The following is a 17,743-nucleotide window of genomic DNA, read 5'->3' as shown; positions in this document are numbered from 1 at the left end:
CAATAAAACAGTGTTTTATCCACTTGACGTATAAAGCACCAGTCAGACAATCATCTTGCAGGCTGTCACCCCCCGAAAATGAAAGTGTTCATGGAGATAATCTTGAACATGATGAATGAGTGCGTCATCTTCCCTTCTACTTCCCCTTATGGCTACTTACATTTTTGGTAGCAAAAATAATGTAAACGGGTTCAGTCCAGTGGTTCATTAAAGGGTTTTGAATTTTACGGCATTTTTCGAGTTAGTACCCTCGCTTGACTTACGTTATTCTTTTACTTGCCTCGCTGGAACTCGGAATTTGTACCGTGCTGGGCCTGCATCAAGATTACCAGATCCCCCTTGCAGAAGAATTCAAGGCGCCCATGGCACTTGCCACGGATTGGAACTTCCGTGCGCTCAACAAAGTGCCTTTCGGGTTATCAACCGTAGCAGCCACCGTATCTAGGCTTCTCTATTCAGTGTTGGGTAATATTAAGTACAAATGGTGTATAATTACGTGGACGATGTCTTTATCTACAGTAAGTCTTCGGTCACGCTCAGGGAAGTGGGACTTACAGTGAATACTTCCGAGGTTAACGGAAGAAATTACCGTTTTCTGGCATTCAGTTTCAGTCAACCGGGTAAGGGTTCATCACTCATGAACTCGGGCTAAACGTAATTTCCGACCGCATAAGACCTAGAGAAGAATATTCCGATTCATGGGCATGATAAACATGTCATAAGTTCTAGTTTCGCGGAACCTGTCGCTTCTTTGAATTTGTACATCGAAAGAGACAACCTTTTAAATGGACTGAGAGCCAGCAAGCAACTTTTAATGGCCTGAAGACCGCGTTAAGTAATGCTGTTGACTGTCTCAAATTTTGACCACCCTTTTATTGTCCGGACTGATGCGTCCAACTCTGGGGTTGCAGCCAAATTCTTACATTAAAGCATCGGATAACGTCGACCCACCGCCTAAGCCTCGATACCGTTAACTCCACCTATCACCTTAAGGCATTCTCAGTGTTGTTCTACCTCATAAGTCGTGAATTTACCCTCGCAATGCACAACTTAGCCCTCGCGTGGGTAGTGTCAAGTCCTCACAAAGCCGGGCGTATCGTCCATTGGGCAGTCCGAAACTCGGCGTTGAAAGTTCTCCGTCAAGTACATTAGAGGATGAGAGAGGGTTGTGGCAGACGCCCTTAGTCGCAGAAGAGTCCTTCTGAGCGACCCAGGCGGGGGAGAGGGTGTTCGTGCAGTGCTACCGATCTGCCGACCCTGTTGGGCGACTTGGGGGAACAGCAGGAGCAGGATCCAGAGATCGGGTTTGTGAACGGTCGCCTAAAATCTGGTGAACATATACCATGTTATCAACCGAGGAATGGTATCCTTTGTTTGCGTACTCAACAGGACGAACAATTAAAAATTTTCTTGCCAAGAGCGCTGGTCACAACTGTGTTCCAATACTATCAAGAGTCGATTTTAGGGGGCACTTACGTATTTATAAGACAATACATGAGATCACGGAATCATTAATATCACTGCCTCTGTGTAATCATGTGTGGAAAATCGTGGGTCAGTACCGGGACTGTAAGATTGCTAAGCCTAATTCTGACAAAGGGGCTTGCTCCAGTCCACCTGACCCAAGCGGCAAATGGAGCGTATATTCATTGCTCATACACGACCACTGCCTCGCACTCAAGCAGGTCACAGATACATCTTTGTGGCTGTCGATCCCTTACCCCATTTGTGTGGTTACTGCCCAGTAAAGGGGCGACAATGTGTGGCAGTATTAAGAACCTGAGTAACATTTTTTTACTGTTTCTTCCTCCCGATGTTCTGGTGAGCGATAATGCGCCAGCATTTACTTCCAGGGAGTGCCGAAATTATTGTTTTCAACAAGGAAGTAAGCATGTTAACGACAACACCCTATTTTGCGGAAAGATGTAACAAAATCTCAGGGTGTTACCGACTGTATATCACATGGAAGCCCAGCCTAAGATGGAGAGCTCCTTGTCATTGATTACTTTGGAGTTCAGTTCCGTATAACAGGAAACTCATCGAGCGTCTACGGTGACTCTCCCCTATGCTTTGAACTTCACTTTGATCAACCTATTATCATCTTCATATTTGTTGCTGCAAAAAGTGTCTCCTTAGTCTGTCAAAGATAACTGGAACAGGGCAAGGGATAACATAGAAAGGAGCCATGAAAGAGTATCAGGACTGTCAACAATGGTTGGTTGCCTGTGAAGATGAAGGTGGGAGACATAGTTTCCATTAGAAACTTTGAGGGTCGTGACGTTGGAAGCTAGGCAATGAGCAAGCAGGTACCTTGCCTTACATGTTAAATGCGCGTCTTGGAGGTGCCACCCCTTGTCACTCTACGTTCGAGGTGTGGAGACAGGTCTTTGCCAAAGGATGAACCTCAGCCAAGTGAAAGTAGGCGATAATGACTAGTTTTGGTTTTGTGCATTTTGTAAACATTACGCTAGGGGTCGAGTTTAAGGTGAGCAAGCTGAGCCGTGTCGTGAATTAACCTAGTTCGTTAGTGTCTAATGAGTCCCTATCTTTGCGTAGAGGGCGTTCGTGGGTGGCTCCTAAAAGGTCACTGGCGAGCTCGCTCTCTTAGGCAGTCCGCCAACAAGACAAGTGCTTCTACGCTGGAAGGCTCGTGGGGAGTGCGGAGCACTTGACGGTCTGCAGTCGGCGGCTGTGCTTTCGGAGGTGTGCTTGTGGGCCGCGTCCCGCCGTAGTTCGTGATATCGCGGGGAGGGGTGCCTTCTCCATTGCGGCTGAAGGACTGCTACTTTCCGCTGTCTGCGCCACAGCGATACTACTGTACGTGCGGCCTTGGGGCTTGAAGCTGCAAGTTTACCTAGTCCTCCCGAATGCTATTCCAGTATGCTGACCACTGCGCCACCTCGCTCCGTTTGTGTTAAGTGTAAAGTGTAGGCTGTGCGTCGTAGAACTGTTTATAGACGACGTTCAAGATTGTCTGTGGCAAAAGTGTATGAACTGACTCTCATCAGTTTACGAGTTGACGAACACTCTGCAGTTCTGTTCGTATGCCTATTTAGGTACAGTCTAAATGGGGGACAGTGAAACGAGTTTGTTGCTGAAAACTAATGCCTCAGAATTTTTATGAGAAAACTCTTACCGCTTTTCAAATAAAACAAAAGTTTTTTACATTCTTGCACAAAGCAACATTTCACAGCAGGCTACGTGAAGGGCAACGAGCTCCTGTCGCAACATACTATGCCAGAGCAGTTTTATACGCCATCTCGCTGCACTCAGTCGGTGTCGTGCACTCAGCTAGTGAAGACTCCGCGTCAGTCTCGGTTTAATGCAGGGGCAAGCAGCTGCAGCCTCACTGACCAGTGTCATCAGTTAGGTGACACCGCTGGTCTACAAGTTTCCAGTAAAGCCTGATGGTTTCGGTCTTCAAACTGGATCAGCAAGCTCGAGCCCACCCATTGAAAGCCATCGCCTGACACTCCATCCAGACTCAGAGAGTCCTACTTTCGACTCTGGTCATTGGAATGCGTTAAAGACAAGTAACATCTATCCACAGGACATATGGCCTGTAACTGAAAAAGTCTCATGATGATTTCTCCATTAGCAAAAGATACCCGAATATTCCCCCATTCAGATCTCTGGGAGAGGACACCAAGGGGGAGGTGAACTCAATAAAAATATCGAATAATTAGCGAAAGGATAACGTTCTGCGAATCGGGGCGTAGAATGTCAGAGGCTTGAACGTGGTAGGGAAACTAAAAAAAAAAAAAAAAAAACTGAAAAGAGAAATACATGGGATCAATCTAGATGCAACACGGGTCAGTGAAGTGTAATCGAAAGGAGATAAGCATTTCTGGTCAGTTGAGATGTTCCAAGCCCATATCCTCCTCTAAGCCTTTCTTCTACTCTTCCTCTACAACAGCATTCCAGTCCTCCATGATTACAAGATTTTCATTTCCCTTTACGTACTGCATTACTCTCTCAATATACAGGGCTATTACAAATGATTGAAGCGATTTCATAAATTCACTGCAGCTCCATTCATTGACATATGGTCACGACACACTACAGATACGTAAAAAAACTCATAAAGTTTTGTTCGGCTGAAGCCGCACTTCAGGTTTCTGCCGCCAGAGCGTTCGAGAGTGCAGTGAGACAAAATGGCGACAGGAGCCGAGAAAGCGTATGTCGTGCTTGGAATGCACTAACATCAGTCAGTCATAACAGTGCAACGACACTTCAGGACGAAGTTCAACAAAGATCCACCAACTGCTAACTCCATTCGGCGATGGTATGCGCAGTTTAAAGCTTTTGGATGCCTCTGTAAGGGGAAATCAACGGGTCGGCCTGCAGTGAGCGAAGAAACGGTTGAATGCGTGCGGGCAAGTTTTACGCGTAGCCCGCGGAAGTCGACGAATAAAGCAAGCAGGGAGCTAAACGTACCACAGCCGACGGTTTGGAAAATTTTACGGAAAAGGCTAAAGCAGAAGCCTTACCGTTTACAATTGCTACAAGCCCTGACACCCGATGACAAAGTCAAACGCTTTGAATTTTCTGCGCGGTTGCAACAGCTCATGGAAGTGAACAGACACGATGGTGCTCCAACGCACTTCCATCATGATGTTCGGCATTTCTTAAACAGGAGATTGGAAAACCGATGGATCGGTCGTGGTGGAGATCATGATCAGCAATTCGTGTCATGGCCTCCACACTCTCCCGACTTAACCCCATGCGATTTCTTTCTGTGGGGTTATGTGAAAGATTCAGTGTATAAACCTCCTCTACCAAGAAACGTGCCAGAACTGCGAGCTCGCATCAACGATGCTTTCGAACTCATTGATGAGGACATGCTGCGCCGAGTGTGGGAGGAACTTGATTATCGGATTGATGTCTGCCGAATCACTAAAGGGGCACATATCGAACATTTGTGAATGCCTTAAAAATCTGTTTGAGTTTTTGTATGTGTGTGCAAAGCATTGTGAAAATATCTCAAATAATAAAGTTATTGTAGAGCTGTGAAATCGCTACAATCATTTGTAATAACCCTGTACTCACATAATTTCTCTATCTCTTCATCTTCAGGTTGTATACATGAGCTTTCGTTGACGGTGTTGGTTTCCTGTCGATTCTGATAATAACCACCCTATCACTAAACTTTTCACAGTAACACACTCTCTGCCATACCTGCCTATTCATAACTAATATTATTCCCGTTATACTATTTTCTGCTACTGTTGGTATCACCCTATACTCAACCTACCAGAAATGCTTACCTTTTTTCCATTTCACTTCACTGACCCGTATTGCATCTAGATTGAGCCTTTGTATTTCCGTTTTCAGAGTTTCTAATTTTCCTACCATATTCATTCTTCTGATATTCCATGCTCAAATTGGTAGTTCTTTCTCCTCTCGTTGGTTACTCGTTCTTTTCCTCAGGGTCACCTTCGCTTTGGCAATACCCTCCAGAGGATTCATGATTATGGGAAAAGCAAAGCAAAGTAAAAGCAGTAGAAAAAAATGATTGAAGTTATGAAAGTTTTTCTTACCGTGCGACATCTTCTGCATACAGCGAAAAATCATGTAAATTGTTAGTTCTCTAAATAGAAATACTATGAGATTAGCTAAGAATCTCCGTATAGCTGTCTCTTCATCAACTAAGCTACTGCTGGTGCACCCAAGCACTTATTTTATTTAGCTGCTGCCAAGTTTATTTTCTTGTTACTAAAAAAATTCACATTTTATAAGAAGAGTTGAATTCCATTAGCGTAACTCTTTAGTGTCACAGTCAGTAGAACGGTTCGTAATGAGGGAAAAACAGTAGTCTCCACTATTGGTTTGCTTACTATGTAACTATTCTTACACAGACACTATACAGAAACGTTAATACACTGCGTGCGGATATCTGCCTTTTTCCCCCTAGGTACCGGGTCAAAATATCTATTGCAGCGTGAAAAATATGATTTAGTTCTGTGCCTTGTGTGTAATTCTACGTTTCTTATAATAAAAGTTAAAAATTTAGAAATTCATGGTAAAGCAACTAATGCTTGAGTTTGAGGGGTGCAGGGAGTTGCACGCAGGATGTGTCGCTTGTCTTGTGAAATGGTGTCGAATCGGCCCTAGCGGTGGTTATGTTGCTTCTGTGAATAATCTTTCTAGTGATTTTGGTGTAACTTGTTTTGGCGGTCCCACTTTCCGTTCGCACCTTAGATAAACGAGGGGAAGGATTTGCTTTCTATATTCTGAAGGGTGTGAAGCTGCAGAATCGGCAAAATCGGCTGAAGTGTGGTGACAGCTCCTACAGGGAATGACACATTTGCGATTGAATATATCGTTTAAATTGTGGTCGTGTATCTGTCTGTGAGGAAGAGCGTACCGATAGGCGACCTACGTCACCAAGGGACATGAGCATCGAGAGAACTGAGTCAATATTGCGCACGAATGTAAATTAACCACGATTCAGCATTTTCAATCGATGAATCCCTAAACTAACAGAATGTCTGTGGTCGTTTTGGTACTGCATCAGCTGCCAAACAAACACAAACAAGAACAGTAAATGTTTTCTCATATGAAACAAGAAAATATTTTGTATCGTAATCCGATATCAAACATCATGGACTACCTTCAGGAATCGTCAGTGGTACGAAGTAAGTAGTCAGTAATTATTTCCGCGGCAAAGTAGCGTTTTTCCATGAACAGGTATGTTCGGAAGAGTTGAAAGCATATTAAGGCGTCTTGAAGCGGGGGAAGAAATATTACTATGTCGCATGCCAGCCCTTGATAAGACGTACGATTCAAAGAGTAAGCGGCAGAGCATGGTATGGTAACATTCATCTTTACTGGTAGCAGAAAGTTGATGAGCCAAGCTTCTTAAGGACAGTAGACTGAGAATGATTCGAGTCCACTGCGAATTCATCATTCTCCTAAGGTTCAAACAGTGAATAATTGCAACTACTGTGAGACAGTGCTTGATATGAAACAAAAATCGAAATGAAGAGGAGCGAGAAGCGTTTCAAAGTTGTCCAGTTTCTTCAAATGTTGTTCGACATTTGCCGTATCAACCGCCGTAAGGACTTGACCTGCTAGTGAACTTTCAGCTGCGTGGAGGCAAGTGTTGTCGGATGAAGGGGTTGTGCAGGCACTGCAAGCGTGAATGCGACGGGGACCACAAAGTTTCTTCCAGGACAGAATTAGGAAGTTTGTCAAGAGATGTATCAAAGGCAGAGAAGTTGAGGGAAATTATGAAAAGAAATGACGAGCATAGATAAGACATATTGTTACTCAGAAAGCTATCTTTACCGACTTGCAGTGATAAAATTGGTTCAGCTTGTTACGCACCAAGAAAGATTCATGAACCACAAGTGGAAGTTCATTTTGCATTGAAACATCAGACGAGAAGGAGGCGAAACAGGAGCAGTTGCTCTCATTTAAAGATTTTAATTTTTGAACAATGGTTATAGTTTCCATTTCCACTATGAGCCTGTTTCTTTCTTCCTTTCGCTTACGCCATAGTCCCATAGTGATCGCAGGGTCGGTGTGGTTTCAACGGATTTGGCAAGGTTAGTTTTAGGGGTGGCCAGATGCCCTTCCTGCCACCACTCTGTACCCCCAGGGATGGGATCAGTGTACCCCAGCTGTTTGCATCACGTGTAAATCGTCAAATAGTGCGAACGTGTTTCAAATGTCTGCGACGCGTGTAACTGAGGCGGAACGTGAGGACCAGCCCGGTATTCACCTAGCGGGATGTGGAAAACCGCCTAAAAACCACATCCAGGCTGACCGCCACAGCGGCCCTCGTCGTTAATCCGCCAGGCGGATTCGATCTGGGGCTACTATGAGCCTGCCTTGTAATATACATCTTTTGCTATAACTTCCCACAAACTACACCGAATTTACTAAAGTGCTAATATGTATTTAAGATCGTTTTAGACACTATCTAGTATTTAAGTAGACGTTTTATCTTAGTCTAATCACTTCGGAGTGCACATTCACCTTTGACATGTATTTGAGTTATTTCGTCCTGGAACAAATATTTCGTGTGCCTGCTTCTTATATTCTATATGGTGTATCGGTATTTCCTTAGCTTTACTGTCAGGAGATGGTTCAAGACCAACTAAACAATAATATTCATTTAGTTCTTCAGTCACTCAGATTTTTCATTCCTTATAGTTTTTATTGTCTTTCTTACTTCCTGCGTTATCGCTAGTTTCCGAGAATTAATTGTAATTTTTCATTTGAATTTTTAGCTAATTATTCCAGATTTCTCGTAGCAGCTGAATCTGTATTAACTGCTGTATCCATTTTTCGGAAGTTACTTCCGAGCCGTGGCTCATATTTTACTTCGCTTTGGTCTTGTCTGGCGCCACTGGCTCGAGTTTGCTATCGGTTTACTATTTGTTCATTGAGCATTTTTGGTCGACGTCTGGCTGGGAGGAAGTGCTGGCGGTGTGGAGTGTCTCTGGGGGGAAGACAGTTGGTCTGAGACAGGGTGTTGGACGGTTAGAGCCGAGCTGTTTGTGACATCGGATTCCTAAGCGAGAGCTGAATTGGGCTGTGAGCCAAGTTGGTCTGCGAAAGCCGCATCCGTCGGACACAGGAAATTGGCTGCGAGACGAGTGGTGTGTGGGTGGTGTCGGCCGGTTGGTGGGGACTGCCTTCGTCGCGTCCGCCTACTAGTGTGGGCCTCTGGCTGCGGAAAGGGGGAACGTGGTGGCCGTCTCATCGTTGGTTAGTGACACCGCAATCTATCGGATTGTCTGGACTGCCACTTCACGTTGCTCGCAGCCTGGTTCATCTGCTTCTCCAGGGGCCGATCTGTCGGACACGCCTTCCGACTGTTTGTTGAAAAATTACCACTTCAAGACATCTCTGGCATCCAGGCCGCTCCGATACCTCATTCAAGATGAGTATTAAGTGCGGCTTCGTCTTACGACAGTAGTCTGAAAAGATAACCTTGTAGTGACATTTCTCCAAACTGCGGCCTTAAGATTTACACTGCAAATTTGACCTAAACTTTTACGTAGCTGACCCTTTTCTTCTTATTATTAAAATTAGCATGTTGTATTTCCCCAAACTGTGGCCTTACGATTTAAATTTCAAATTCCATCCGAACAATTGCATAGCTGGCCCTTTTATTTTAATTATTAAAAGCTTTTGGATTGCAGTATCTATTTCATTGATTTAAAGTTAAATGTTAACTTGTTAATAAATTGTTGTTTGCATGAAATAACAACTAGTTGATTTGAGGGTCCGACCCTTCGCCTTTCCCTTAACTCCTTCCCATTTTCTTTAACTCACGATTGTCAGTTCAACTTCTATCCATAATTTCGCTGTTGGAAGCATTTAGTAAAAGGTCTTACTACAAGCCTTAGGACAGTAAACAAAATATACCTGACAAATATGGTATGCCTAAGTATTGATTTATTTCAACATCAACTTTTAGAACGCAATGGCAGCTTGGAAATAGACAATGATGAGTCAAAACATTATAAGCTCATACTTAAAAGCATGTTGGTCCACATCTGGAGCGCAATTCAGCATTGATTCTGTGTTACAAGGATTAGACAGGTACTTCTGATGTATCCAGAGGTTTGTGGCACCATATGCCAATGCACAGGTTACACACCTCCTGTGAATTACGGACATTTCGCTTTTGGCCTTGGAGTTGGCACCCGACAGCGTCCCAGCTGGATTTCAGCGTATTCAGATAAGCTGAACTTGATGGCCAAGACCACTGCAGCACGATTCTGGCCTTGCCACAATGACGTCTTCCTTCTGGAAGATGCCACCGCGGTAGGGGAAGACATCAAGCGTAACGGGTCACGGGTGGTCCCAGATAATGTTCTCGTAGTCCACAGCTGCAATGGTGCCTACGATTAATACCCCAGATCCTATTGAAGCCCTGGTGAATTTCCTTCATACAATACCGCTCTCACCGGCCTGCGTCCGTGGCGCATTGAATGTTTCGTGGCGCCGTTTGTTAGGATGACTGCGTATCTGTACACAGCCACCGACCTGGTTTAACAATAAACTGGATTCATCCTACCAGACGACGTGATTCCATTAATCCGCGGGCCAACAGCGATGATCCCGTGCCACAGCATAACTGACGATGTTGTTGGGAGAACATGGTACGGCCGGCCGGTGTGGCAGAGAGGTTCTAGGCGCTTCAGTCAGGAACTGCGCTGCTGCTACGGTCGCAGGTTCGAATCCTGCCTCGGGCATGGATGTATGTGATGTCCTTAGGTTAGTTAGGTTTAAGTAGTTCTAAGTTCTAGGGGACTGGTGACCTCAGATATTACGTCCCATAGTGCTTAGAGCCATTTTTTGAACATGGGAAGGTTCTTTGCTACTGAACACAGTGTTCGACACTGTGCGCTGTACTGTGTGCTTCAAAACAGTTGTGGCTGTTCCAGCGCTGTTTTCTGTCATCAGATCTGCCACAGATTGCCGCCTATCCTGCTTTAGAGGGCAGGAAGTCTCCAATCCATATGTTCTGTGATGAGATACGGACATCCAACTTCTTCGCACCTACTAGTGGTTTCAGCATTCTTAACCACTTTCCATAGACGGTCTCGACAGTAGGACGCGAAATCCAGTAAGCTTCACCGTTTACGAGATGCTCGCTCACAGGCACGGGGCCACAACAATCTGGCTTTCGTCAGAGTCATTGAAGTCAGTAGATTGGAGCATTTGTGCCTCTTATTGTCGCTAGAATGATTCCCAATTCGTCTCTGCTCCGCTCATATACTCTTACCTCGTCACGTGGCCTCAGCGCATAAATGCAGCGTATAACATCGCGGTGGATAGTGCTCATAATGTTGTGGCTCATCAGTCTATTGTTTTGTTAGTCGTCATGGTCGTCGTCGTCAGAAAAACTTCTGTATCCTGACAACAAGCAACTTTGTCAGCAGGCCGAACTATCATTATATCGTCAGTTTCGTCTTGGAGATATAGCTCAGAAAATCTCGCTACCGTTCGGTAACAAATTCGATACTCTAATGCTTTATGAATTTTTAATCCTTCTTTCTTTACGGTCTTCAATGGAGCAAGCATGGTGTCTGCAGCAGTCTGTCCTCGATTTGTCTTTTTTTATGATTTCTCAAGCGTTTTACCTGAAATATTCTGCAGCAGTTTATCCTCGATTTGTCTTTTTTTTATTTCTCATGCGTTTTATCCGAAAAATTTGAAAAAGAAACTACCAACCGAACCTGCTGGTGTAGGCTGACAAGTCTGACAAGCATTCCAAACATTTTTGGGGCAACCCAGCTGGACAAACATACCTTAATCCTAATTTCAATTGTCATACAAAATTACATTGAAAAATTTCTATAAAGTAACAGCAAATAGTTGGGTTAGACTTGATTGAATAATGGATAAATGACAGTTGATTATACCGATAAAAGAACAGCAAAAAACTCGAGTACACCAAACTAGTTCAGGAGACTTTCGTGCTTGCGCTGGGAACTAGAAACTACGCGCACCCCACTCAGACAGTTGTCATCGTACTCAAGGTTGGGTGTACACCGCTAGGCAGCAACAGCAGCAGCTGAGAACTGAGACAATCAACCCGTGAGCCAACTTCGCCCAGTCCCCCCTAACGTGAGTCGCGATGCTCCAAGTGTGTCTGTCATTTTGCCACTAGTATTGTGCACGCCAGAACTCTGTACCTGTAGATGGGGGAAGCGTTGTCGTCCTTGAACCAGATGACGAGTGCCACTTGATCGTCGGCGTCGGGAGGCTCCAGCGAGCAGGGCAGGCGCGCCACCTCGGCCAGCACCACCGTCGCCTCCTCCACTGGCACTGCAACACAGCAAACACACACACCTCAACAAAGCATACCTCCTGCTCACCTTAGCTTAGCCGTAGTAGCTGTGTAACTGACAAGGAGATTCGGAGAATGCGGTGTTACTAGAGGATTCTCTGTTGGATGTAAACACCGTGTACTGGCACGTGACGAAGTAGCCTCCCGATTCTTAACACGACGTATAGTTCATAAAGGCCTTCACAGTAGCCCTCCGGATCGTCTACTGCAAATCTAAACATGGTTCATGCCCAGAAATTTGTTTCCCATTACTGTGGTTGTAAACTGCATGTATCATACACTGTCCACCCACATTTATGTAACCACCTGTGTGAAGCCTGAATAACAACGTTTTGCAGTGCAGACAGCAGCGATACGTCCAGGAAGAGAGTCAGTAAGGCTCTGGAAGATACCAACATTGTGGAACCACGCCGACTCCTGCCGTGGCCTGATCCTCTACGTTTGTACGTTGAGGATCCATGGCGCGAACACGCCTATCGAGGTGGTTCCACAGATTTTCGATTGGTTTTAAATCCAGGGTGTATTGTGACCACAGGAGTAAGGTAAACTCATACTGGTGCTCTTCAACAAAGCACGTGTATTGAAAGCTGTGTGACTCGTTGCATTGTCCTGCTGGTAGATGCCATCGTGTTCAGAAAAAAAGCACTGGATGTGGAGGTGGATATGGTCCCCATTGGGCCTTCCATATCGAGGCGATAACCGAGGGAAAGGCAGGAAAACATTCTCGAGACCTTAATGCTCCCTGCTTGAGCCTGTACCTTACCGGTGATCTAACGGCCATCTGTGAAACGGAGGACAAAATGTGATTCATGTGAAAAGACCTCCTGCTGCCAATCAGTGGGCATCCACTTACGATATTGGCGTGCAGATTCCAGCCTTCATCGCCAATGAACAGCAGTCGTCACGGATGTGTGACCCAGGCACCTGCTGCAGCAAAGATCGCAGAACGGTCGTGGAGGAGACATTCTTGGTCGTCCCTTGTTTAATCTGGGCGGTCAGCTTCCCAGTTGACCAACACTTGCACTTCTGTTTGCCCATACACCTCTCTGCAGCTATCGTTCGTATCTGTCATCTATGACCTATGGTGCAGCACAAGTGCCTCGCTGCCGATTTTGGATGGCGTCATTTTCCTATTTACAGTATGCCTTAACCACGCCGGTACGAGAGTAGATTACAAGCTAAGCTGTTTCGGAAATCCTTCCGCCCTTGACCCGAAAAATAATTTGAAGCCCTTCTGGGCCTCTTTTTTTCGTATTACGGCAATGACTACACGGCTTCCCGCGTCCCCTCAAACATGCTTTACATACCTTCCACTTCTAGTGCCAACACCTGCCATGTGTGAATGGTTATTGCACGTTGATGTCGGTGGTCACATTAACATGACGGGAGCATATTGTACCCAGACAAAGACGACAAAGGCTAAATGGAAATAGCCCATTCGTCCAGCAGGTAGTTATTAACAACATATACATTTGGTGATGCGAGTTCTGTGGTGCTTGTTGGTAGTGACGTTGGACAAGGTGTTAGGTAAGCAGTAGCTGAGTGGTGATCCCCCAGCGGGGATCTAACCATCACTGGCCAGGTCTGTGTATAGTTGTCAGACTTTGATTGCGATAGTAAGTACTGTGCTAAATATCTTTATCTCTGTAGGTGGTCAGTCATCATTAAGAAAGAAGGACTAGGAGCGCGTAAAGATAGTGTAAATAGGAAGGTGGGTGAGCATCCAGCTGCAGTGAGGGCCTCTCAGGGAACGTCTTTTGGTGGTGTTTCCAGCGACCCTGAGCAGCCTTAGTAGATATAGTGGCCGAATACGATTTGGAATGCTGTAAGCAAATCTTGAAGAAAGAGTACATCAACGACATACTTTGTAAGATGAATACTGGCCCATCTGCAGAACGCTAATTGTCTTCTGGATTCCACATGCTTTGTGCCACCGATGACTTGAACCTACAAAGTAAGCCACAGTGAAACAAAAAATCGTCTAGGAATATCCATACCTACGTTCTGTAATGAGACCATAGTTTCTGAAACCTAGATGTCGCCTGACATTTTTGCTAACTGCTGAATGACTAGAGCTATTGTATATCTCATTAAATGTAGTATGGCCTCAACCCCATTTTTATGTAGAAATTTTATTACAAAAAGCACATGCAAGAATAGGAACTGCATAGAAGCCTATTGGATTCATTGGCACATCGTATGAAACCTTGTGGTGCTATAGGCAAAAAGCATAACGGCTGCGGTAAGGACGCTAAACCGCACGCCAGAGCAACGTCACAGTAGCATCGATAGCGGCCGTTGACACTAAAATGGTTTGGTGTGAGAGTGTTCAAATAATATTGGGGCAGTTAGCAGATTTAGACATTATACTGAGGGCATAAGGTGGAAGCGAGTACTGAATTAGAAAATGACGGAGCTTTTTCAAAGGGAAGGGCAGTTTAAAATAATGTGGCGCAATCAATGGTAAAAGTGTATGACGATAGTCTACAACCAAAGTAATTGGAAAAAGTGCTAACTCAGAAGAAGTCATTGCAAGTCTGTTATTTCCATACGAAATAACTTCGAGAAAAGGTCAACACACTAAGCAAAATCAACAATACTTTGTACGTTACTCAGAGCAGATTTTAGGCATGTGTAGCAGATTCTTTCAACAACGTTGCATAACAGTCATTAGGCATTATATGAACAAGATATTTAAAAATTCATTACAGAAACAGACGTTTAACATTAACAATTACAACTTCATGAATAGCTTAGTCACGTGACGTTAATAAAGTATCAGAACCGACGTATTTTGACATTGTGCGTTAACGGAAATGTCTCAGTTCCCATCACAGCTTTTCTGATGTTTTAATAATGTTAAAACGAACTGTAGTCCGATATTACGCCTTGCCGGACACATTTATGAAAACTTTTCCTCACAAAACCTATCACGCCACTGCCAATGAGGGGTAGTTCTGTCTTGCAATCCATGTAAATGAATCCAAGAGACTTTCTAAAACAGAAAGAAAGTTAGAAAATTAAAACAACACAGATAGGTCATAAAGTAAGGACTCGGAAAAAGATTAATACGAAAACGTACGGATAATTTATAGTAATACCTGTTGCGCCACAAGTGCCTGTTATGTTTCGTCGTAACACACCATTATTAATTATAAATATACACTTATCATCTAAAGATCAAGTGGTGACAACAGATTGAACTGAAAAACAGCATAATTCAGCAGAATTGTGACGGAACCGTCCTTCACCAGCATTTGTGTCCTAAACTTCAGGAATGTAACTTTTTCATGTCTTACAGCCAAGTAACGTAGCTCGATGGTACTTTCACTATGCAGAAAAAGAAATGCTACAGAATCGCACAGAACGTAACTCAAAGAAATGCACGTTGACAAGATCTAGAAAAGGCACTTTCACTCAAAGACAAACATTACACTGATGTCACCGCGCTTCATGATGTTCCCCTTCACATAACAAGGCAGGGTAACAACCACGCCAATCCATTCCTACAACTACTACTCGTTTGCTGTTCGTTGTGGACGCATGTGGGGAAGATGTACGGTGTGATAATAACGCTGACCACAGAGGTTATCGTGTTCAAGGATTTGGGGGCCATTACGGCTATGCAGCGTTATGCCTCCATACATCACAACACCTGGATCAACAAAATGATTACGTTCGACAATGAGGGCTTGTCCAAAATTGTCCAGCCTGTTTTGATGGTCCTTGTGTTATGGTGTGGGGCGGAACAGCTTTGTATTGGCGTACTGACTTGCAAATCTTTGACCAATATACAGTCACAGGCCAACAATTTTGTAACACTGTACTCCTTCCCCGTGTCGTCTTGGATGAGAAACGGGCGGCCACATAGAAAAGGTCAGGTGGAACAGCTCTTGGGACAAAGTGATACTCGACGAGTGGACCGACCTGCCCATTGCGCTGACTTCAATACCATCGAGCACATGTGCGTGGAGGAAACATGTTGCAGCGCGTCCACATGCACTAACGACCATCTAGCAGTTGTAAACGGCTCTGATGGATGAATGGAACAGCCAGCCACAAGAATTCTTAATAACCTTGGGGCTAGCGTGGGAGCACTTTGCAGAGCATGCGCTGCCATCCGTGTTTATCACACATCCTGTAAAGAACCATGTTGCACTGGTTGTAACGTACAACGGACGATCACGAATCGCTGTGGCTTCAGTGTAATTACCGTGCTTGAAGAAAAGTGTCATTCGTGTTCCACTCAATGAAATTTCGTTCATCTATCTTGTATATGAGACTCTAGCAACTCCTTGTACACTTGACAGCAAAAAAAGTGGGTCACTGCCGAATACAACCAACATAACATAGCTGTGTTGAAGGTCCTTTAAACACCAAAACCTCGTGGGTACAGTCGTTTGACTACACACAATGGATACCACAAGAGACTACTAGAGACCAAAGGTCTTTATGGGAGCCAGTCTAAGCGTCAACTAATATCGTCATACAAAACATATTAGAAAACATGTTCTTAGCGATGAGACACCCAATAACACTCATAAACTAACCTTAATTACAACAAGTGACATTCCAAAGATTCTGAGAAAACGGATTATTTTACATACATCATACAGTAATCCTTAGTCAAAATTAAATACTTGAGACAATGTATGGAGTTACAAAGCTGTACGGAAATTGGAAAAAGGTTTTTTACTCTCGAAAAGGTTTTCCATCCACATGCTGAAAGTCGCTCAACGGCGAGTCGCTCTAGAAACTGGATAATGAACGAACCAGTAAAAAAACGCGATTAACGGCAACAAGCACTCTATGGAAATCTCAACATTAACAGCGAATCACAAGTAATATCATTGTTCCCGTAACACATCAACAGCTACATGTACACAAATTTGAACTTTAAATGGCATGACCAATGTCGTCGTTCTGGACCTGGATTCAAACTCAGCACCTATAGCCATTGCTAACTAAGCTAAGCTTTGTTTGTGCCTTTTTGAGACCCTATCACTAGGCACAGAAGTATAGACGTTTGCACCAGTATCAGTTATCAACTCAGATCGTGAAAATAAATGACGAAAATGTTTGTGCTGAACTGGGAATTCTGTCATAACGGTTACCTTCTCAGAACTACCCCCAACGAAGTTTAATATGGTGTTATTCACAAGGAACAAGGTATGCTGATGTTTAAAGTTGAAATACCATCATGTAAAGCTTCTGACAGGGATGTGAAGCCAGCACCTAATCGAATTGTTAACGAAGTACGTAAAATCAGAAGTTAAATATAAAATGTTATCACCAATAGCGAGATGTTGGAACCTTAAATGACGGTAGAATTGTTTTTGTATGATTAGGATTCGAACCCAGCAACTAGCACCGTCGTTTTCTAGCGAGGAACAAACGATAAATAGCTACTGTTGGTTCATCAGTAGCGAGATGTGCATATGTTTAGCTAAACATCAGGCGACCAAATTCTTTTCCACTAATAGCTAGGAGTGGCATATTTTTACCTTCAATAATGTGATGGAAAATACTCTGCTGGCTAGAAGCTGAATCCACAACATATCGGCCCGCAGCTCGTGGTCGTGCGGTAGCGTTCTCGCTTCCCACGCCCGGGTTCCCGGGTTCGATTCCCGGCGGGGTCAGGGATTTTCTCTGCCCCGTGATGGCTGGGTGTTGTGTGATGTCCTTAGGTTAGTTAGGTTTAAGTAGTTCTAAGTTCTAGGGGACTGATGACCATAGATGTTAAGTCCCATAGTGCTCAGAGCCATTTAAACCACAACATATCGTCGTTGGTGATCACAACGAACACAACGTGAAACCCAAATCCGTTTTCGCCAGCAGGATGAAGAGGAATGTTTGAACTTGATAAGATGCTAGGAAACGTTTGATCTCGTAAAGTTGTGACAAAAAGCTCTTCATGTGGCCGTGAGT

General features: G+C 44.3%; 1 protein-coding gene across 1 annotated transcript in view; it reads right to left on the bottom strand.

Moving 5' to 3' along the window:
* The window catches only part of LOC124709672, a 485,537-nt gene that overhangs the window by 12,766 nt on the left and 455,028 nt on the right, over window positions 1-17,743 (bottom strand). The window contains exon 2 of the mRNA XM_047240862.1: window positions 11,661-11,793. Coding sequence (XP_047096818.1) covers window positions 11,661-11,793 — 133 coding nt within the window. The remainder of the gene's footprint in view (window positions 1-11,660; window positions 11,794-17,743) is intronic.

Source organism: Schistocerca piceifrons, chromosome 1, assembly GCF_021461385.2.
Source record: "Schistocerca piceifrons isolate TAMUIC-IGC-003096 chromosome 1, iqSchPice1.1, whole genome shotgun sequence".
Classification (NCBI taxonomy): domain Eukaryota; kingdom Metazoa; phylum Arthropoda; class Insecta; order Orthoptera; family Acrididae; genus Schistocerca; species Schistocerca piceifrons.
Note: the sequence above shows the minus strand (reverse complement) of the source record. Positions and strands in the feature narration are given on the sequence as shown.